The following is a 23,076-nucleotide window of genomic DNA, read 5'->3' on the forward strand; positions in this document are numbered from 1 at the left end:
GGGAGGGTTTTAGGAGGCCTGGTTTGGCCTTATTGGCCGGTGGGGTCCGCTGGCTAGAGGTCACCCTTGTTCCACAGAATGTAGTTGCCCATTTTGTTGAGGGACCAGAGTGGCACAGGAGGTAAGGGGACAGAGTTTGTCTCCTGGGGAGACTTCTTTTGGCACCGTATAAGATAGGGTGACCATATAAAAAGGAGGACAGGGCTCCTGTATCTTTAACAGTTGCATAGAAAAGGGAATTTCAGCCGATGTCATTTGTATATATGGAGAACCTGGTGAAATTCCCTCTTCATCACAACAGTTAAAGCTGTAGGAGCTACACTAAAATGACCAGATTTAAAAGAAGGCAGGGCACCTTCAGCTTTAACTGGTGTGATGAAGAGGAAACTTCACCAGGTTCCCCATATGTACAAACAACACCTGCTGAAATTTCCTTTTCAATGCAACTGTTAAAGATACAGGAGCCCTGTCCTCCTTTCCATATGGTCACCCTATAATAAGAGGGAACAGTGGCAGAAGAAGGCCATTGACGTGGACTGCCTCAGCCACGTCTGCCCAAGCTGTAAGATGTCAAGCCAAACACAGCCCAACAGCAACACACGATGGCACACGATGGTCCACCAGATTTGGGTTTTGCTGCAAAATAGGTAGGAAATGTCAAAGGCCTGGTGGGTTACAATCAATGGTTGATGGGTTGCATCTGGGTTGGTGAGTCAGAGTAGAGATGTGGGAGAATCCGTTCAGCTCACTTACCAAATTCACACTACTCAAACATGAAGCAGAATCACAGGTAAACATCAACGGCGGCATATCCTCAAAGTTTGCGATCAAAATCCTCTCATTGGAAAAAAAAAAGTGTTTGGAAATGCACGTGGTCCAGAAAACCTTGCGCAGAAACATGTGCACATTACAGAATAGTGCGCACAAGAAGACTTTGCCTTTGGGAAAACCATTTGGGAAAATGCACACAAAATATGTACATCTTGAGAAACCACATGAAATACGTACAAATTTTGGTGCAGATGTGTTTTTTGTTTTTAAATCACAAATTGTTTTGGAAATGAGGTGGAACTCGGGGTGGGGGGGGGAAATGAGTGAAATTTAATTTGACAGCTTCATTCATCTCTAGCCACATGCAGGCATGTTCCAGGCAAGCCAAACTGCATTGCCTAGTTGTCCCTGCAAGCAGAGATACTGGCCACAGGCAGTTATGCCTAACGTTAGGAGGAGGAAAACAGTGGAGGCTGCAGGCTCCAATGTTGGTGGGGTGTAGAATCCGCTCCGGGTTTCAGTAAGAACTCTACAGGAGCTATCCAAGGTGTCCTGACTGGTTCTGAACTCTAAAGGAGCTATCCAAGGTGTCCTGACTGGTTCTGAACTCTACAGGAGCTATCCAGGGTGTCCTGATTGGTTCTGAACTCTACTGGAGTTATCCAAGGTGTCCTGACTGGTTCTGAACTCTACTGGAGCTATGCAAGGTGTCCTAATTGGTTCTGAACTCTACTGGAGTTATCCAAGGTGTCCTGACTGGTTCTGAACTCTACTGGAGCTATGCAAGGTGTCCTGATTGGTTCTGAACTCTACTGGAGTTATCCAAGGTGTCCTGACTGGTTCTGAACTCTACTGGAGCTATGCAAGGTGTCCTGACTGGTTCTGAACTCTACAGGAGCTATCCAGGCTGTCCTGACTGGTTCAGAACTCAACAGGAGCTATCCAGGGTGTCCTGAATGGTTCTAACTCTACAGGAGTTATCCAAGGTGTCCTGACTGGTTCTGAACTCTACAGGAGCTATCCAAGGTGTCCTGACTGGTTCTGAACTCTACAGGAGCTATCCAAGGTGTCCTGACTGGTTCTGAACTCTACAGGAGCTATCCAGGGTGTCCTGACTGGTTCTGAACTCTACAGGAGCTATCCAGGGTGTCCTGACTGGTTCTGAACTCTACAGGAGCTATCCAGCGTGTCCTGACTGGTTCTGAACTCTACAGGAGCTATCCAGCGTGTCCTGACTGGTTCTGAACTCTACAGGAGCTATCCAGGGTGTCCTGACTGGTTCTGAACTCTACAGGAGCTATCCAGGGTGTCCTGACTGGTTCTGAACTCTTCAGGAGCTATCCAAGGTGTCCTGACTGGTTCTGAACTCTTCAGGAGCTATCCAAGGTGTCCTGACTGGTTCTGAACTCTTCAGGAGCTATCCAAGGTGTCCTGACTGGTTCTGAACTCTTCAGGAGCTATCCAAGGTGTCCTGACTGGTTCTGAACTCTACTGGAGCTATGCAAGGTGTCCTGACTGGTTCTGAACTCTACTGGAGTTATCCAAGGTGTCCTGACTGGTTCTGAACTCTACAGGAGCTATCCAAGGTGTCCTGACTGGTTCTGAACTCTACAGAAGCTATCCAGGGTGTCCTGACTGGTTCTGAACTCTACTGGAGTTATCCAAGGTGTCCTGACTGGTTCTGAACTCTACTGGAGCTATGCAAGGTGTCCTGACTGGTTCTGAACTCTACAGGAGCTATCCAGGGTGTCCTGACTGGTTCTGAACTCTACAGAAGCTATCCAGGGTGTCCTGACTGGTTCTGAACTCTACTGGAGTTATCCAAGGTGTCCTGACTGGTTCTGAACTCTACAGGAGCTATCCAGGGTGTCCTGAATGGTTCTAGCTCTACAGGAGTTATCCTAGGTGTCCTGACTGGTTCTGAACTCTACAGGAGTTATCCAAGGTGTCCTGACTGGTTCTGAACTCTACAGGAGCTATCCAGGGTGTCCTGACTGGTTCTGAACTCTACTGGAGCTATCCAAGGTGTGGAAGAAGTCAGAAACCTGAAGTGGATTTACCGCCCCACTGATATTAGAGCCACCAGCTTCTACTGGAGTTAAGAGTGAAAAAGCAGAGCTAAGGCATAAGGAGCGGGCAGGGAATTGGAGCATCCCACCCACTCACCCTTTCTGGTCCTGACATGCACACAGGTCAAATTTACCTGCTTTTAAGCTCCTATAAAATGTAAACTGAATGCCCTTCTGTCTGATCCGTCTGCAACCGATATTCTCCTCTCTCTTTGCTCCAACTTCATTCTGAATACCTGTCAGACTCTTCCCCCACATGGCAAAGACACGCACGCCGCCCTCTTGTTAGAAAGGTTTATTTCTCTTTATTTACAGCTTAAAAAACACACACATACAACGTAGCTTTGAAAGGGGTGGCTCCAAGGACCATGGACAAGAGCAGCGGGGCACCGGGTTGGGGAGAGAGATTCCCTCTGGGTCTGGCATCTTCATCTTGTGGCACCAGACCACTTGCCTGCCACGTTTACACGCCACCAGTGTCCACGATTTCCCTTCAGGAAGGGTCAGACTGCACCTCAACCAACCCATGGTTCCAAATTGTGCTAACGTGACTTTACTGCTGCGTCTGACTATTGCCTCTATGTATGAAGACTGTTGATCTGGCAAGGGCTAGCTGCCGCTGAAAGACTCTACCCCCACCATTGACAATCCGAGCTTCTTTGGCCCCAGTTTCTGTTGCCACAGGGTTTGTCCATCAGTCCTACGGACGAATCATCATTTAAGAAACGATTCTCCAACCATATTGAGGCTGCGCAATTCCAGAATGGGGGTGGGCGATTTTACTGGAGATGCAAGTAGGTCTTGTGAGCCATAGGCTGCCCCTGGAAGAAACAGGGGCCCATAAACAAGAGGAATCGCTGAGAAATTCACCCCGGAACGTGCCCAGCCCTGTGGGTGTGACCTCTGGTTGGAATCCAGCAGCAAAGATGGGACAGGTGATGGAGAAGACACTGCGGCCCTAGCCACACAGCTTGCTCATCGTCACTGCCTCCTGCTCCCCAAACTAGATTATCCCAACCACCGGAATCCTGAGTTTCTTTTAGTTTAAGGGAGTATTTGGGTCCCAGGACTGTTGAGTCAAGTTTGGAGTGGGAGGTCTCCAGATGACAGCTTCCTACGCTTTTAGTTTAATGCCAGGCCTCCTACATTCTACCATAACCTCAGTGCCATTCAGGACTAGGACCAGGGCTAGTTTCATGAGTTGGCAACCTTGGGCAGCTGCCAAGATCCCCTATGCCTTCAAAGGCCCAACTGCTCACCCCGGGGGCAATGGTGTTCATTGCTATATTGCTACCTGATCACTTGCTTTTGCCACTTGCTCACTCACTCAAGTGCCAGGCTGACGATGGTGGCACCAACAGCAGCTGCTTCTCACGTTGCCCTTTCTCTTTGGGCTGCAGCAACATCTCCAGCTCCTGGATGTTTGCATTCAAAGGCACACAGAAACCACTAAACATGCAGTTTTGTGCCCACACGGTTCAGTATCCTGGCAGCAACACCACCAGGGTCAAGTACGAATTGGTCCTGAGAGAGAAGCAGGATTACAACCTCCTAGGTTGCTTCCACACTAGGGCACCTCAGCACAGTTGAAGGATTGCTTTTCCGTAATCAACCAAAAGACTCAAAATTTTGTTTCCACACTGCATTAAATTGTCCTACTTTATCTACCAATAATCATCCCCATACCCTAGATCATTCTGCAATATTCAGCCAAGGTCCCCTGTAATATTAACTGAAAGCTTCCTGACTGCAGGCTGTGTTTTCTTCCTCTTCAATGTTGCTGGGAGATTAGTAACTAATTGTCCTTCAATTACTCAGTATCTGTTCCCCAACATGGCAGCAGGGCGTGAGGACTTAAATTACTAATGTCTTTTCATTTATTTTGTCTTCTTTAATGAAATAATACTATTTTCTATAAAAGAAAAAAAATCCAAGATTTAAATCCTACTTATTCAAGAGGGACTGAAACTGACTTCATCACTAATCCCCCAGCTGCACTGTACAGGAAGTAATAAAACCAGCACAATCTGTGGGCAGGAAGCTTTTAATTAAAAGGCACAGTAGCCCATAAAAACCTAATCACATGTTGCCTGCCCACATTGAACAGGCAGGTGCTGCAGATACATTTTATTACAAAAAAATAAAAAATAAAATAGTCACAGATCAGTTCTGAAAAAACATCGGAAGGCAACACAAAAAAACTATGGAATGCAACAATTGGAATGCTCTGTTAAATCTGAATGAATTAAAGGTGGTGATTCCAGAGAAAGGGGCGAGTGTGAAAGCTACCCAGTTTAAGAAAGAAGAGTATGTGCCATTACTACTCAATTACTTGCCCATGTGAATGTTATCAGAGTAGAACCCACTCCACCGCTTCCCAGGTTTTTCCTTTCTACTACAGAGAGGATTATTTTTAATGGAGAGCACCAATTCTGGGAATACCTTTCTTTGTGAAATCTTCCTTTGTTTTCAAGTGGTTCACACAACCCGCTAAGCAACACTCAGTGGCTGAGTGTGAGTTGTTTTGAACCAAGAATTATTTGTTGAATTGTGGGTTCACATGTTGTCTGAACGCAGCACATTTTCTGTAGCATGGGTTATCGTAGGGTGACCATATAAAAAGGAGGACAGGGCTCCTGTATCTTTAACAGTTGCATAGAAAATTGGAATTTCAGCAGGTGTCATTCGTATACATGCAGAACCTAGTGAAATTCCCTTTTCATCATTAACAGTTAAAGCTGCAGGAGACCTTCTCTCTTTTGTATCTGGTCAAGACGGCAGGGCTGCTGCAGCTTTAACAGTTGTGATGAAGAGGGAATTTCACCAGGGGCTGCATGCATACAAATGACACCTGCTGAAATTCCCCTTTCAATACCACTGTTAAAAGATGCAGGAGCCCTGTCCTCCTTTTCATATGGTCACCCTAGTTATCGGGTTGCCTGAACACAGCCAAGGTGTCTTGTTAGCCTTGCAGTGCAGCTTGTTAATCACCCTGAACAGCCCAACTACAAACCAAGGGTTCACAAGTTGGCTTGTCTGAGAACATAAGCCACACTGCATGGTTAATAAGCCACCCTGGCTGCGTTCAGACAACACAACAGTCTATGTTCAACAAACAAGCCATGGTTCAAAATAACTCACACTCAACCACTGAGTGTGGGTTAGCATGTTGTGTGAACAGTCAAGAGGCAAGACTAAACCATATGCGGAGTCCTGGGTTCCCACTGCCACCGGCCCCATAAACTGCTTTGGTGAGTTATTCTTAGGATGTTTCGGTCCCTGATAGTGAAGTCTTAGCTAGTTAATTCTATGTTTCATTTTACTTGTTCTCAAATAAATGTACTCAACTGGAGACTGGATTCTCTTTTGTTCTGACTCGCACCTAGACCATCTTTCTCCATAGGTACAGCCATAATCCTAGATTCACACATGTCCAACCTATTAATCATGTGAGTAGTGACAGAAAATATCCCTAAATCAGGGGGGCATAACCTGTGCCCCCCAAGGGTGCCTGCTACTGCTACTACCTCCAAATTCTGCCTGCTGATTCCTCCACCCACCCACCCCAATACTCTCCACTCACTCCCCCAGAGATCCTCACAGAGATTGCTCTTTTTCCACTGCTACAATCAGCAAGGAAAGAGCAATCTATATCAGAATTGTGTGAGTGTACACACATGCATTTACGTGTCTGAGGGGCGCACAGGCGTGTGGCTCTGAATATGTCTGTGTGGCCCCCAGTGCTCAAGCCAGCATCGCTTGCAGCCTTTGGGGCTAAAAAGCTTGTGTACCTCTGCCCTAAACAGTCAAGAAAGGGTGTCTTGCAGCCCGTCCCACCTCACAGGGTTTGTGACAGTGTGAAACACACCCAAAAAATGATCTCTGTTTGGGCATTTTATGGGTTGAAGCTGAGTGGCAATCTGTGATGGGCAAGGAGGTCAGCTCACAATTAATTAGTCCAGATGCCCTCCTAACGTGTTGGACTACAATTCCAATGATCTCCCTTGGTCATTTTGGCTGAGGATGATGGGGATGATGGGACTTGTAGACCAGTGCACTGGGAGGGCACCAGGACAGGGAAAGGTGCATTAGCAGATCACTTGTGTTGGGCTCTCCATGTGCTGAGCTCTGCAGAGTTTGCCCCCCAAAACCATAGCCTTAACAAATGGATTCCGTCCCCATGAGACAGCCCACATACAAGGGAGGGGGAGATGGCTCAAAGTGGGCAGTTAGGAGGCTCGAAGTGGGCAGGCTCAAAGTGGGCAGTTGGGAGGCTCAAAGTGGGCAGTTGGGAGGCTCAAAGTGGGCAGGCTCAAAGTGGGCAGTTGGGAAGCTTGAAGTGGGCAGGCTCAAAGCGGGCAGTTGGGAAGATCAAAGTGGGCAGTCGGAAGGCTCAAAGTGGGCAGTTGGGAGCATCAGGGCCGATAGCAAAGGAGGAAATGGGTACTCACTACCCAATTATCATCACCCTCTTCCATAATTACATAGGACAGGGTAAGGAACTAGTGGCCCTACAAATGGCATTGGAATACAACTCTCATCAGCCCCATCCAGCAGGGCCAATGATCAGGGATGATGGGAATTGCAGTCCAACAATATCTGGAGGGCCACAGGTTCCCCACCCTGGGTGTAAGAAGAAAAGGAGGAGGGGGGGGACAGAGGTAACTTCATTAAGACAGGACATACTGTACAAATCCACTCTCTCTCCTCTGCCCCACCCACCCCCATTCTGTCCCCCAACCTCAAGCCCGGTTCATTGTCCTCCTCATAACTGGCGGCCACCCAGGAGGTGGCAGGATTTAAAAGACAAAATCACAATTCTTAAAAAACCAAACAACCCCCTCCCCGCAAATTGGAATTATAAAAAGAAAAAAAGAGAGCAAGAGGGAGAGCGAGAGGAGTCCAACCTCAGTTGTACAAAAAAGGGGATCCCTGGCACCTGGAGAGGGAAAGGCTTGTTTCTGTGCATGGCCAAGTCCTGGAACTCCACACCCCAGAGAGCCCCCTGTCCATGGCCAAACCAATGGCCAAGATTCCCATCCGGCCTCCCCTGCCGCTATTATTGGTTGTCTCCCGGCTGGTACTGAGGCTCTGTGGCAGTGAAGTAGTCTTCAAGAAAAGACTGGAGGTATTCAAAGGTGGGGCGCTCCTCAGGCTCCTTTTTCCAGCACTGCACCATCAGCTCGTGCAGCGACGGAGGGCAGTTCCCAGGGCACTGCATGCGGTAGCCCCGCTCCACTTGCTCCAGCACCTCCCGGTTGTTCATGCCTGCAGGGAAGGAATGGGGTGAGGGGGTTCAGGGGAGGGTTACAGACGGAGGCTGGCCTGCCATGAGACCATAGGAAGCAGGGGCTTCAGGTGGCACATCCTGGGTACCATTACAGCAGGGGTGTTGAACTTCCTTCAGCCCCAGGGTGAATTCGATCCTGGAGAAGCTCTCGGGGGGGGGGGGGGGCGAGGTCAAATGGGGGTGGAGTCAAAAAGTACCAGCATATTGTGAATGCTGGGAGTTGCCGGGATATTCTGGCTCAGGATGTGTTTACATAAAACAGTTGAACAGGCTGAAGGATTGTTCCACTGCACCCAGGGAACCCTGGGAACTGTAGTTCCAGAAGGGAGGGGTTTTTCAGCACCCACCCTCATGGAACTACAATCCGCCGCAATTGCCTTGCAATGGGAGAAGAGGCTTTACCTGGGTAAGGTACGCGGCCCTTGGTGACCAGCTCCGTCAGGAGGATTCCGAAGGACCACACGTCTGACTTGATGGTGAACTTGCCGTAAAGAGCAGCTTCTGGGGCTGTCCACTTGATGGGGAACTTGGCACCTGCCAACAAGCGGAATGGGGTAAAGATGTTGAGATTGTAGGGAAGGAGACCAGCCTGCTCGTGGATCTGCCTGTCTGTTGGCAGAATAAGCAACAGCAAAGCTTTCATCCCTGTGGGAGGGTTGACAACACCGGGGAATTAAAAATGGCCTTTTCCCTTGGCACACACCATGCTGATATATTTAGTGGGAACAAACTCTATCCGAGCTTCCCCCCCAACCCCCAACCCCCCCAAAAAAGAGAAAGAGAAAAGTCATTCCTAATTTATTCTGTGATTGTGCCCTAAATTTGAGATCCTCCATGTCCTTCTAGTTCAGCCATCTCCAACCTGGTGTCCTCCAAATGTGTGGACTGCAGGAACCATTATCTCCAGCCAGCCTTTCAGCCCATAAACAGAATTTCGGAGAAGCTCTGGGCGGGGGCACATTCTAGTGGTGGGGAGGAAGGCAAAAGGAGGTGGGGTCAAAGGAAAAGGTGGTGGAGGCTAAAATACCCCAAGCACCAACGTACTGCAGCTGAAAGCTCTTGCTGCCAGGAGCCGTAGAAGAGACATTTCAACCTTTAAGACTGGTCTTGACTGGCAGGCATGAAGTTCAACACTCGTGCCTTAGGAGGATGGTCCATAGCTCAGTCGTGGGCGCTTGCTTGCATGCAGAAAAGGATCAGGTAAGCAGGCGATGGGGGGAAAACAGTGCCCTGGTGTGCTGTAGCCAGTCATAAGAACTGCTGGATCAGTCCAACGGTCCATCTAGACCACAAGCAGGACACGGGTGCAACAGCAGCCTCCCACTCATGTCCCCCAGCAACTGGTGTATATAGGGTTAGTGCCTTGGTTACTGTCAGAGCAGACAGGAGGTTAGATGGACAAACAGTGGAGGCTGGTGGCTCCGATTTGGGTGGGGCTATAAATCCATTCTGGGTCTCAGTCGGAACCAACCAGAACTTTAAAGGAGCAATCCAAAGTTGTGCCTCCAATTTGGTGGGGCTGTGAATCTATACTGGGTTTCAGTCAACCCACAAACCCACAATGGATTCACGGCCCCACCCAAATCGGAGCCCCCAGCTTCAAATTGCCTGACCTGGTCTCTGCAACCTCCCTGTGTTCCTTACAGAGTACACCATGTCCTGCTTGTGGTTCCCTGGTCGATGGCTGGTTGGCCGCTGTGTGAACAGAATGCTGGACTGTACATGACCCTTGGTCTGACCCAACAGGGTTCTTCCGATGTTCTTACATCCGGGCACTTACCTTGTCGAGCCGTGTACTCATTGTCCTCAATGAGGCGGGCCAGGCCAAAGTCGGCGATCTTGCACACCAGGTTGTCACCCACGAGGATGTTGGCAGCGCGCAAGTCTCGGTGGATGTAGTTCATGCGCTCGATGTACGCCATGCCAGCTGCGATCTGCATTGGGCGGAGCAGGGAGAATGCGTCTGCGCCGTGGACGACAGAAACGGCTGCAGCTCTGCTGTTCCCAACTAGACAGAGCAGTCTTCCTTAATCAGGCGCCTTCCAGAGGTTCTGTACTACAACGCCCATCATCCCCATGCAACAATGGGAGTTGTAGTACAGAGACTCTGGAAGGCGCACAGTTGAGAGAGGCTGGTGGAGCAAGGGACCCTCACCATCATCTAGTACTCCCCCCCCCAAAAAAAAGTCCACCTCAAAACTCCCCTGGGGTAGATCAGCCAACTGGGTAGGTCTAAGCCAAATACTGGCACACAGCTGCTCAACATTTGAAGGAGGGGAAGGGGGGAGAAGGAAAATGTTTGTTTTACATGGGGGGGGAATGAATTCATTCATATGACTGATGTGAGCCCTTTCTTTTATGAATCCCCTGCCTTTTATTGCTGTAGTTGATGTTGCTTTATTGCTTTTATTGTCTGTTATATTAGGACTTCTTTTATAACATTTTCTATACAGCCCTGATATCGTAAAATGAAGGGCGGCATAAAAATAAGCCCCCTGTGTTCGGTGGGGTTTCCTCCCGGGTAAATGTCCATAAAATGGCAACTTATATGAGCAAGCCGTTCCTGCCGGCATCTCGTGGCATGCCCTATGCAAGGGCTTTTAAAACGTTATCTGTGAATTGTTCTTTTACCTTGCAACCATAAAGTGTATTTTTTCACATGGAGGAGGAAGACAGACATAACACTGAAACTGTGTTCCCATCAGCTTTCTGTGGTGTGATCCTACAAACCAGTAAATTAGGGTGACCATATGAAAAGGAGGACGGGGCTCCTGTATCTTTAACAGTTGTATTGAAAAGGGAATTTCAGCAGGTGTCATTTGTATATATGGAGAACCTGGTGAAATTCCCCCTTCATCACAACAGTTAAAGCTGCAGGAGCTATACTAGAGTGACCAGATTTAAAAGGGGGCAGGGCACCTTCAGCTTTAACTGTTGTGATGAATAGGAAATTTCACCAGGTTCCCCATATATAGGGTGACCATATGAAAAGGAGGACAGGGCTCCTGTATCTTTAACAGTTGCATAGAAAAGGGAATTTCAGCAGGTGTCATTTGTATATGGTGAAATTCCCTCTTCATCACAACAGTTAAAGCTGCAGATGACCTGCCCTCTTTTAAAGCTGGTCACAGTATAGGTGCAGTATAGCTCCTGCAGCTTTAACTGTTGTGATGAAGAGGGAATTTCACCAGGTTCCCCATATATACAAATGACACCTGCTGAAATTCCCTTTTCAATACAACTGTTAAAGATACAGGAGCCCTGTCCTCCTTTTCATATGGTCACCCTACCTATATATACAAATGACACCTGCTGAAATTCCCTTTTCAAGATAAATAAATTTAGCAGTTTCAAGTTTTGTTCTTATTTTTTCCAGGAAACAGATGTTCAAAATTGGCATTTTGGGGTGTGTGTGTATGAAAGTAGCTCACCTTGCCTAGGGCGCAAAATAGTCTGGCACCCGCCCTGGCAGCAGTGAGAAGGAGCTGGCTGGCTGGTTCTCCGCCTGCCAAGCTAGCAAGCAAGCAGTGGCAATGAGGAGAAAGGAGCAAATGCAGCTGGTGACCATGGTGGTGAGAAGGTAGGCTCACTGAAAGAGCGGGCCCACCGGGTGTGTTGACCAAGAGCCATCCAAAACCAGGAGTCGGCACCGTCTCCAAGCCACCCACACTTGTTGCAACACTACTGCTTCCTGCCAGCAGGAAAGGTGGCCCACCCATGTAGGAGGGGACCCCGTGCTGAGGGCCCTCTCAAACCTGGAGCCCCACTGCTGGTTCCGGCTGCAAGCTTTAATCCACTTAGGCTGCAATCTTTTGCATGTTCTGACCAAAAAAAGACCTACAACTCCCAGCATTCCCCAGCCAGCTAGGGGAAATTGTAGGACTTTTTTCCTCCCTGAAAAATTGGAAATTGTAGGACTTTTTTCCTCCCTGAATATGCATAGGATTGCACCCTGCAAACATGTGCATGCTTATTTGGGAGTAAGCATCACTGAATTCAACAGGACTTACTTCTGAGTACACATGTACAGGATTGCACTGTTAATTGGGCGATGCTTCAAGTTGGGTTTGAGTCTCTTTTTTTTTTTGTTTGGGGCAAATTTTAATTGGTGTGTGTGTGTGTGTGTGTGTGTGTGTGTGTGTGCGCGTGCAGGAGGGAATTCAACCAGCAATTCTAGAGAGAGTTCATGATAAACTAACCCCCCACCCACCCCAACTTAGGTTACCTGGGCTGACATGTCCACCAGCTGGGGCAGCTTCAGGAAACGGCCATCTCCGTCTTTCAAAAAATCCAGCAAACTCCCTGGGCATGGGAGAGTCAGGAAGTCAGATGCTTCTAAGGATCCTTTCCCCAGTATCCCATGTCCAGCGTCTGCCCATTGGTTGGTTTCCCCCCACATTCTCTGCTCCGTTTACTTTCTGCTCCCAGTTTCTTAAGGCAAATCATCCCTGTGTGTTAAATGACGATTCCCTGATAGCCTGAACAACTGGGCTTGCCCATCCCTGGTTGTGTACTAGACTAGCAAGGCACCAAGTGGACACCCGCTATCTCTGAGCAACCCCCAAAGTCCTTCATGTATACCAGTGGAGGCTGGGGGCTCTGATGTCAGTAGGGTGGTGAAGCCACTCCGGTTTCAGCCAGCGCTCTAAAGGATGGCTCCTTTAGAGCTTTGACTGGCTCAGACTGAAACCCGGAACGGATCCAGTGCCCACCGACATCGGAACCACCAGCCTCCACTGATTTATCCATATCATGGGTGTAGATCTTCAGGTTTGGGGTGAGGTGGGGTATACATCTAGCTTTCGCCTCTATGAATTTGTCCAACCCCCTTTTAAATCCCTCCAAAGTGGTGGCCATTACTACATCTTGTGGTAGCAAATTCCATTGCTTAACTCTCCGCTGTTTGAAGAAGTCCTTCCTTTTATGCGTCTGCCGCCATCTAGCCATTTAGGATGACCCCGTTGGGTTCTAGGATTAGGGGAGAAGGTTCTTCCATCCCGGCCTCAACCCCCCAACACCAGCACCTCTTTGGCTGCCCGGTCTTCTGGCCAGCCCCCGCCTATCTGTCCAGGGGCACCGTTGCCCTCCCTGGCACCATGAAGTTGGCCATAAGTTCAGCCGCACCTTGGCTCATGAACTCCGTGACGATGTAGATGGGCTCCTCTGACACCACAGCGTACAACTGCACCAGCTTGTCGTGCCGCAGGCGCTTCATGATCTGGGCCTCTTCGAGGAAGGCTTCCGGAGACATGGTCCCCGGCTTCAAGGTTTTCACCGCGACTTTAGTGGTGCCGTTCCACGTGCCTGGAGCCAGCAGGAAGCATGGACACGGTCACTGCTGGGAAGGGATGGGGACAGAGAACCCCACCCAACACCCCATGCGGAAATGGAGATGGATGGGGGAAAGCCATGGCTGGATCAGGATGGTGCAAACTAAAAATGGAAATGAGACGTGCGGTGACAGAAATGCTCCCAGAATGAAGAACCCCATTCAGGGTGGTCAATTCCACACACATCCATCCAGGTTTTGGATGGCTATTGGGCAGGACACCCTCCATGGGACCCCTCCCTCAGTGAATCTACCGTCTCACCACCATGGTCCCCAGCTGCTCTTCCTCCTCCTCCTCTTTCTCATCATGGCTACCACTTGCTAGCTTGACAGGCAGAGAGGATAACAACAAAGCCACAGTGGTCCGTAACTAGGGTGACCATACGAAAAGGAGGACAGGGCTCCTGCAGCTTTAACAGCGATATTGAAAGTGGAATTTCAGCAGGGGTCAGTTGTATGCATGCAGCCCCGGTGAAATTCCCTCTTCGTCACTACAGTTAAAGCTGCAGCAGCCCTGCCCACTTGACCAGATACAAAAGAGGGAAAGGCTCCTGCAGCTTTAACTGCTGTGATGAAGAGGGAATTTCACAAGGTGCTGCATGCATACAAATGACACCTGCTGAAATTCCAATTTTCACACTAGAGTCATTCAAGAGGCAGCTGGACAACCATCTGTCAGGGATGCTTTAGGGTGGATTCCTGCATTGAGCAGGGGGTTGGACTCGATGGCCTTGTAGGCCCCTTCCAACTCTGCAATTCTATGATTCTATGATTCTATGCAACTGTTAAAGATACAGGACCCCTGTCCTCCTTTTTATATGGTCACCCTACCGTAACAGTATGTACCATGGACAAAAATAGGGTGACCATATGAAAAGGAGGACAGGGCTCCTGTATCTTTAACAGTTGTATTGAAAAGGGAATTTCAGCAGGTGTCATTTTTATATATGGAGAACCTGGTGAAATTCCCTCTTCATCACAGCAGTTAAAGCTGCAGGTGCCCTGCCCTCTTTTAAATCTGGTCACTCTAGTATAGCTCCTGCAGCTTTAACTGTTGTGATGAAGAGGGATTTTCACCAGGTTCCCCATATATAAAAATGACACCTGCTGAAATTCCCTTTTCAATACAACTGTTAAAGATACAGGAGCCCTGTCCTCCTTTTCATATGGTCACCCTAGGCAAAAACCAAAGCTAAAGGGCAAAAATATATACAATTAAAATGGTTTAATGTTAAAAAGTGCCAATGTTGAAAACATGGTCTCCGGACCATATGTGTGACAATTTATAAAATAAAAACAGATTTGTAAAACCTGAAAAGTGTGATATTAAAAAGTGGGATTAAAGTGGGGAAAAGTGGGATTAAAGTATAGGGCCATATACTGGGCCAAGGGAGGGATCATCCCTCCCTCCCTCCTTCTGGGATGCCCTGTGCGTTATGTGGACACACAGGGACGATCCTTTGGCGATCCCTGGGATATCGCCCCGTCTAGCTATGCCCCAAGCCAGTGATCAAGTAGGTCAAGGCATCTGCTGCCCCTCCTTCTTCACTACCTCCGTTCTCTGGGCCAGAGCGAGAGGCAGGTGAACGAGCAGGCTGCAATAGCGAAGTGAAGGACCCACTCCAGCGGGCTCTTGCCATGGGACACCTACTGGAGTGTGGGCCCTGGACTGGTGCCCAACCATGCCTACTCTTGACGCCAGTCCTGCACTCAGCCATCAAGTGCAGGACTGGCCCCTCCCACACCCCTTTTCATTGGGTGATTTCCTGGCTTTTGTGTCGTTCCCGCCCCCAATCCATTCTAAAAGCTTGAGGTACTGCCAGGAAAGCTGAGCTACTGGCAAGTAGGAGCTTTAAGTTACAATATGTGGGTATTTTAGCCCCGCCCCTTCTTTTGCCTTTGGCTCCTCCCACCACTGGAATGCGGCCCCCGAGAAATGGAATCCGGCCCTCGGGCCAGAAGAGGCTCAGCACCCCCACCCTATGGGATTTGCTGGACGCCTCGTATTTCAGCACCCACCCACCCCAAAGTCTGTGCCTGGTAACAGAACTGAGACGCCCCCACCCTTCCCTGGCTTACCCATCCACACATCTCCGAAACATCCCATGCCAAGCTTCTTGTCAAAGCGTATGGACTCGCGTATGATTTCCCATGCGTCTTTAGACAATCCCATAGTCTGGGGCTTCTGATTGGGGCAGGCCTGGATTAGTAGGTGGCACAAACCGTCATTGTATTCTGTAAGGGGTGGAATGGCAGGGATGGGATGGGATGGGATGGGATGGGATGGGATGGGATGGGATGGGATGAATGAAGGAGAGAGAATGAGAAGGGAAATGGAGCCATGACTTTGGCATGCGCCCGCGAGAGGCGGCTGGAGCCCGGGGAGGAGGACGAGGAGGAGGGTAGCACAAGGCCCGCTCTTGGATCCAGAACTGTCACTTGAGGCACAAGTGGACTCAGTGGCAAGGAGCACCTTTTATCAGCTGAGGCTGGTGTACCAACTGCGCCCTTATCTGGACGGAGGTAGCCTAGCTACAGTGATCCATGCTCTGGTAACTTCTCATCTGGATCACTGCAATGTGTTATACTTGGGGCTGCCTTTGAAAACGGTCCAGAAACTTCAGCTGGTACAAAACAGGGCAGCCAGACTATTAACAGGGATTGCCAATGAGATCACATTATGCCAGTCCTTTTACAACTTCATTGGCTGCCAGTCCATGTCTGGCCCTGATTCAAGGTGCTGGTATTAACATTCAAAGCCCTAAACGGCTTGGGGCCAGGTTATCTGAAGGAACGCCTCGCCCCATATGTACCTGCCTGGACCCTAAGGTCATCCTCAGGGGTCCTTCTCCGTGAGCCCCTGCCAAAGGAAGGGAGGCAGATGGCTACCAGGCGGAGGGCCTTCTCTGCTGTGGCACCTCAGCTGTGGAATGAGCTCCCTAGAGAGGTTCGCCTGGCACCTATGTTATATTCTTTTGGATGCCAGGTGAAGACCTTCTTATTCTCTCAATATTTTTACAGTTTATCATCTCAGTCTTTCAACTTTGCTCTTTTAAATCTGTATTTTAAACTGTATAAATCTCTGCATTGCTGCTTGGTTTTCTCCTAGTTGTTCTTTTATATTGAACTTTTATATTGTGGTTTTATACTGTTGTTTGTTTTATACTTTGAATTGTACTTTATGATTTTAATTTTTATGAATCGCCCAGAGAGCTTCAGCAGTTGGGACGTATAGACATTCAATCAATCAATCCATGCAATACCTGCTTTGAACTCCAGGTGGCGGACATCTTACATTTAGAAGAGCAGTCCGTGACCATATTCTTGAACCATTATTTCTGATGTAAGAAAGGGAATCGGGTTTGGATCAGAAATTCCCTTCATGACAAAACTGTTTTAAAGGTAAGTGTTTGTGCTGACATCATTCTCCAGGTAACTTCCAGGTTAGGCCACTGAAATGAATCAGAAATGCGGCTGCCTTGGAAGACCCACCCAGAAACAGCAGCTTGTCCTGAAGATGGTGAAGCACCTAGGATACCTCCGTTAAGAGTGCAGGACATGGAATAATGGGCTCAAGTTGCAGGAAGCCAGATTCCGGCTTGACATCAGGAAAAACTTCCTCATTGTTAGAGCAGTATGACAATGGAACCAGTTACCTAGGGAGGTGGTGGGCTCTCCCACACTAGAGGCCTTCAAGAGGCAGCTGGACAGCCATCTGTCAGGGATGCTTTAAGGTGGATTCCTGCACTGAGTAGGATTGGACTTGATGGCCTTATAGGCCCCTTCCAACTCTATCATTCTATGATTCTAAGAGTTCTGATTGGTTCTGACTGAAACCTGGAGTGCAATCACCATCCTACAGACAACAGCACCACCAGCCTCCACTGCTTCTGGTACTCAGAACAGATTTTGGTACCTCAGAATCCAATATAAGCATCTCCCGTTGACTTTCAAAGCTTGTCACAGTCTAGCTCCTTCCTACCTTTCTTCTCTCATCTCACATTATTGCCCCACTCGTGCTCTTCGCTCATCGAATGCTATATTTCTTACCCGCCCAAGGGTCTCTACTTCTCTTGCTCGGCTTCATCTACTTTCTCTCGCTGCCCCTTATGCCTGGAATTCTCTTCCAGAGCATTTGCAGACCACGAGTTCAATTACAGTCTTTAAAGCTCAGTTGAAAACGTTTCTTTTTTCCTAAAGCCTTTAAGAACTTGGCTTTGATCTTACTTTTACACTGTTAGTTTTACCCTACCCTGTGCCTGTTTGGTGCATTCTCTTCCCTCTCTTATTGTTTTATTATGATTGTATCAGAATGTAAGCCTATGTGGCAGGGTGTTGCTATTTTATTCTTTTACTATGTACAGCACCATGTACATTGATGGTGCTACATAAATAAATAAAATTAAATTATTATTATTATTATTATTATTATTATTATTATTATTATTATTATTATTATTGGGCTCAGAATGCTTACATTCTAAGTGTATGTCTTTGCACCAGGCTCTGGTTGGTGGATTTTTGGTCTGCCACACAGAAATCAGCTGAACCCTGGCATGGTCTTCAGAAGATATTCCTTGGGTGCCCCATCTATTTAGCTATGGCAGATGGTAAGAGGGGAAAGGGACTTTTTGGTGTTGGCTCTGTCTCTGGCATCGAATCCACTTCCCCTGAGCCTTGGGCCTGGTGTGCTCTTCCTCTTCCTCCTCCCTTTTCGGCTCAGCCTCCCCAGTTCCGATCGCCAGTCCTACCCATCCACACTTCCCCAAACTGCCCATTGCCCAGTTTCTTGATGAGCTGCAGCGATTCGCGCGGGATCTCCCAAACGTCTTTGGTTTTGACGGACAGGTCTGCCAGTTTGGGCATCCCCTTGTGGCACGGCACGGCCAGGCGGCAGCACAGCCCTGCGGCCCTCTCTTGCAGAAGGAAAAGCGAGGGTGCAGAACGGAAAGAGAAAACGATGCATCGAAAAGAAAGAGAAAGAAGCTGATGAGAAAGCAGGCACAGAATAAACTGGAGGTCACAAAGGAGGTGCAATGCTGATCAACACCACCAGGTGGCAGCACACGGGAGATTTTTCTTCTCCAAAGGAGCCCTTCGCACCCCATCACAGTCAGGGTTGCCGTAATAGTTGGGTTATGGCCAATTGGACACCTGCTTTCTTGGCATCAGGAGAGGCTGCAGGGGATAGTGGTTATAGCAAGAGGCAATCATCACTACATATGAACTAAACTGATAACTGGCAAAATTAGATTCTCAAAAGGTACCTATGGAAGTTCAGCAGGATAAATTCTCTTTGGCACACAGAAGGGATTAGGGCAGCCTCCCCCCCAATCAGTCCCCCCTCCACATTTTGGACATCGACTCCCATCATCCCCGGCCACAATGGCCAATGGTCAGCAACGTTCTGACCATTTCCCCCGCCAGGCCAGGTTGAGTCGCTCTTTCCCTGCCTAAATCGATTTTAGAGCAAAGCACCTGGGACAGCAACTTTAGAGTTCTGACTGAAACCCGGACCCACTGACATCAGCTCCAGCTCCGGCGCTTATTCTATAAAATGAAACATTGCAGCCACTCCGAAACACCGGAGGGTCCAAAGATAGAGGGTCCCGTGTTCAAATTGCTCCCTATTCCTGACTCCCCCCTCCCCCCTCCCCTTACCTATGTAATGCTGTACCAGCTGCTGCACGGTCTCAAACTGGGCCCGCGTGGTGATGTAGTAGCCGCCGCTGTCGAGCTTCCGGATCTTATAATGTTTGACGTGGTCGCCTTTCACCTCATCCCAGTCGCGGATTGACAGCGAGTAGGCCCCTGCGCGAGGGAGAGCAGAAGGCCCGGGGGCGGGGGTGTCACAAACAGAGGCTCAAATGAAAACTCACCCCACTCCAAGACATCAGGACAGAGAAGCGAAGATGGGGAAAGAATGACCATTATATATTGGGGTTGAGTTTTTTGGGTTTTTTTTGCTGTATGGTTTTATTTATTGTTTTTATCTTTTTAAATTGTTTCTTAACATTTAATGTGCTACCTATGGGATTTTCTTGATTGTTTTTATCTTGTTTAAACTGTTTCTTCTTTGTATACTGCCTAGGGTATTCTGTATATAGACGGGGTACAAACTGAATGAATGAATCAATCAATCAAAGATGAACTAAGACTCAGGTGCCTGAATTTGCTTCTTCTTTTTTTCTCCTCCCTCCCAATCCCCTTTCCTTTTGTGTCATGTTTTTTAGACTGTAAGCCTGTGGGCAGGGACTGTCTTAAGAAATATTTTTGTAAGCTGCCTTGAGAGCCTTTTTGGCTAAAGGGTGGGATAAAAGTGCTATGATAAATAAATAAAACAAATGATTATGGAAGATGTAAATATATAGCAAGCCAGCAGATGTCGCTATACACCAGAAGACAAGTCAAAAGGAACGCTATGTTTCCTGCGGAAGGAGTGTGTTTCCAGATGTGCAACTCCAGTGCCTTGTTAACAGAATTTTATGGGTGGGGGTGTGTGTTTCCCCCCAGAAAACCTCATCTTCCATTTGTAGCCCTCCCAGGCAAAAGGGTTTGTGGCCTAAACATGGTTTAGTGTGTCGTCTGAACAGACCCTTTATATGCTTGTACACAAATGGTTTTTCTACTATGTATAACACTGTATTGTTAAGGTTTTTAATGAGAGCTTTGGTTCTTGGGCGCTACAGAAATGTAATGAATTTTGGACATGAAGATGCTGGCGGTGCCCCAAGGGGGATCAAGCCCAGGAGGTTAGGGATGAAGCGGTGCTGCCCCAGCAGTACCTTTGGTGGTCTCGCTCTCACGGATGAGGAAGGTCCCCCGAAGGTTGCCATGGCACAAGAGCTGCCTCTCAGCATCCTTGCGGCCAATTTTCCCGAAGTACCACCTGGGAAAGGAGATGTAGAAGTGATGTTCTGGAGAGAGAGAGAGAGAGAGAGAGAAGACCCTCACCCAAGACCCTCCTATTGGGGAGTAGAACCATTGCGGGAATCGAAAGTAAACCTCTGTTTAGTCAGAGATAGACAATAGGTCTTAGGATGATGAGTCCAGAGCTCAGTGGTGGTGTTTGCTTTGCAAGCCAAAGGCCCCAGGTTCGAGCTGCAGCTTCTCCTGCTAAAAAGGATCAGGTAAGCAGGTGATAGAAAGACCTCTCGATGCCAGAGACCCATGGAGGCTGGTGGCTGTGATGTCAGTGGGGCAGTGATCCACTCCGGGTTTCGGTCAGAACCCATCAGAACTCTAAAGGAGCTATCTCAGGTGCTTTGCACCTTGGAGGGCTCCTTTAGAGATTTGGCTCGTTCTGACTGAAACCTGGAGCGGATTCACTTCCCCACGGTCATCGGAGCCACCAGCCTCCACTGCCTGAACCCCAGCGCCATCAGAACAAGAAGCAGCTAGATGGAAAAATCGTCTGACCTGGTCTGTGACAATTCCCTGTGTTCCTTCCAAGCCACAAAACCAGCAAAAAATATTTGGCCGGGGTGGAATAGATTCAGGGAACTCCAGAGGGTAAGATCAGGACCCCAGGCGGGGTGGGGGATCTGGGCCTGAGGTTGAACACTCCTTGCCCCAGATGGGCCAATGGTCCATACGCCAACTTCCCAGGTTCCTATTTTTAAAACCCTGCAGAAACTGCAAGAGGAAATGGAAGAAGAGAGCAGCTGTAATGACCACTGAAACCCCCTCCCCCATCCACTAGAGGTCCCTCCCACCCCCACATCTGCACCAGAAATGCATTGCAATTTGGAGAGGGAACTTTCTCCATGCAAACATTTTGCTGCAAGTGAACAATCTTTGCAAAAAAAAAAAAAAAAACCCACAAAAACAATTTTTGCAAAAAAAAAAAAAACACCCCACAAAAACAATTTTTGCAAAAAAAAAAAAAACACCCCACAAAAACAATTTTTGAAAAAAAAAAAAAAAAACACCCCACAAAAACAATTTTTGGAAAAAAAAAAACCACCCCACAAAAACAATCCTTGCCAAAAAAAGCCCCACAAAAACACAAAAACAATCCAAATTTGTTGGGTGACCTTTCCCGCCCTGCCCCATCCACCCCATTCTGCATGCATGCAGCCCAACCTCATCTACACCAAGCAGGATATGGCACTATGAAAGTGGTATGAAAGTCATATATAAGAGGCAGGAGCCACACGACTGCTTCATAGCGGTATTGAAGTGCACTGGCAACTGTTGGGGCCCACGGACACAGACCGTATTCCGCTTTCGTAGTGCAATGCCCTGCTTGGTGTAGATCGGGGCCAGGTGTGCTGTCGTACTTACTCTTCCGCCTGGATGGAGTCCACGGGTGCCACATAATTGCTGGGGATGTAGCCTGTGGCTCCTGTGTTCAGAGACCTGGCTTCCCACCAGTCGCCCTCCCTGAAGAAACAGGAGGAAAATCAAGTGAGCCCGCGAGGATGTTCGCCAGCAGAGCCTGGTGGGATTCGCACTTCTGGAGGCTGCTGGCTCTGATGTCCGTGTGGCGGCGTTTCAGTTGCAACCAATCAGAACTCTAACGGAGCTTATCCAATCTGCTGACCCTGAGCCCCAAAGCAGATCTAGCACCATGGAGAGCTCCTTTAGTGTTCCGCCTTGTCCCGAGTGAAACCTGGAGCAGATCGACTGCCCTGCTGAAATTGGAGCCACCAGCCTCCACTGCTTCGCACGTAGGAGCTCCCCAATTCGATCCAGACACCTCCAGTTAAAAGGACCTGGTAGCAGCTGGTGAAAAAGACCTTCAAAATGAGACCTTCTGCCCATCAGAAGACACCACACTGGCATAGATGATCCAATAGCTAGCCAAAGCAGTGGTGTACTGGAGGCAGGGCTCTGAGGGTTGAAGCACCAGGACTTTTTTAGTAGTATGGACACTGATGTCACCTGCCCCCCCCCCCCCACTGTAGAATTCCCTATTCCCTCTGAGCTTAGCTGCAATCCTCACAGCTGCAGAGTGGGGGAGGGAAATGAATTTTCCCCGAAACAATATATTGTTCCTTGTTGTAATGCAAAGTGCTTTGAGGTGTCTTGCTCTTGACTGGGCAATAAAGGCCCCTTAGAACAGGGGTCCGTAAGCCAGTGCCTGTGGATGCCATGACACCCGTGGGGGACTCCAGTGGCCCACGAATATTTCTACTCCTTGCCCCATTTCTCTCCCTGAATCTTTTCCTCCCTATTTTTCTCCCTTCATAAGAACATAGGAAGAGCCCTGCTGGATCAGACCGAGGGTCCATCTAGTCCACCACTCTGTTCACACAGTGGCCTCCTAGCCATCGGCCAGGGATGAACAAGCAGGACATGTGCAACAGCACCCTCCCACCCATGTTCCCCAGCAACTGGTGCACACAGGCTTACTGGCTCAGATACTAGAGGTAAAACACAACCATCAGGGCTAGTAGCCATTGATAGCCTTCTCCTCCAGGAATTTATCCAACCCCCTTTTAAAGCCATCCATATTGGTGGCCATCACGACATCCTGTGGTAGTGAGTTCCATAACTTAACTACGCACTATGTGAAGAAGTCCTTCCTTTTATCTGTCCTGAATCTCCCACCAATCAGCTTCATGGGATGGACCCCATTGGGTTCTAGTATTTTGAGAGAGGGAGAAAAATGT

At 48.6% G+C, this 23,076-nt stretch overlaps 1 protein-coding gene across 1 annotated transcript in view; it reads right to left on the reverse strand.

The window, feature by feature from the left end:
• Positions 1-5,921: 5,921 nt before the first annotated feature.
• Positions 5,922-23,076, reverse strand: part of FGR (FGR proto-oncogene, Src family tyrosine kinase) — a 70,615-nt gene continuing 53,460 nt past the window's right edge. Inside the window, exons 5-13 of the mRNA XM_063139669.1 lie at positions 21,746-21,844; positions 20,245-20,348; positions 19,121-19,270; positions 18,211-18,375; positions 13,255-13,434; positions 12,356-12,432; positions 9,911-10,064; positions 8,533-8,664; positions 5,922-8,108 (exon numbers count right to left, since the gene is read on the reverse strand). Coding sequence (XP_062995739.1) covers positions 7,900-8,108; positions 8,533-8,664; positions 9,911-10,064; positions 12,356-12,432; positions 13,255-13,434; positions 18,211-18,375; positions 19,121-19,270; positions 20,245-20,348; positions 21,746-21,844 — 1,270 coding nt within the window. The 3' untranslated portion in view covers positions 5,922-7,899. The remainder of the gene's footprint in view (positions 8,109-8,532; positions 8,665-9,910; positions 10,065-12,355; positions 12,433-13,254; positions 13,435-18,210; positions 18,376-19,120; positions 19,271-20,244; positions 20,349-21,745; positions 21,845-23,076) is intronic.

The sequence above is a fragment of the Elgaria multicarinata genome, chromosome 13 (assembly GCF_023053635.1).
Source record: "Elgaria multicarinata webbii isolate HBS135686 ecotype San Diego chromosome 13, rElgMul1.1.pri, whole genome shotgun sequence".
NCBI lineage: Eukaryota > Metazoa > Chordata > Lepidosauria > Squamata > Anguidae > Elgaria > Elgaria multicarinata.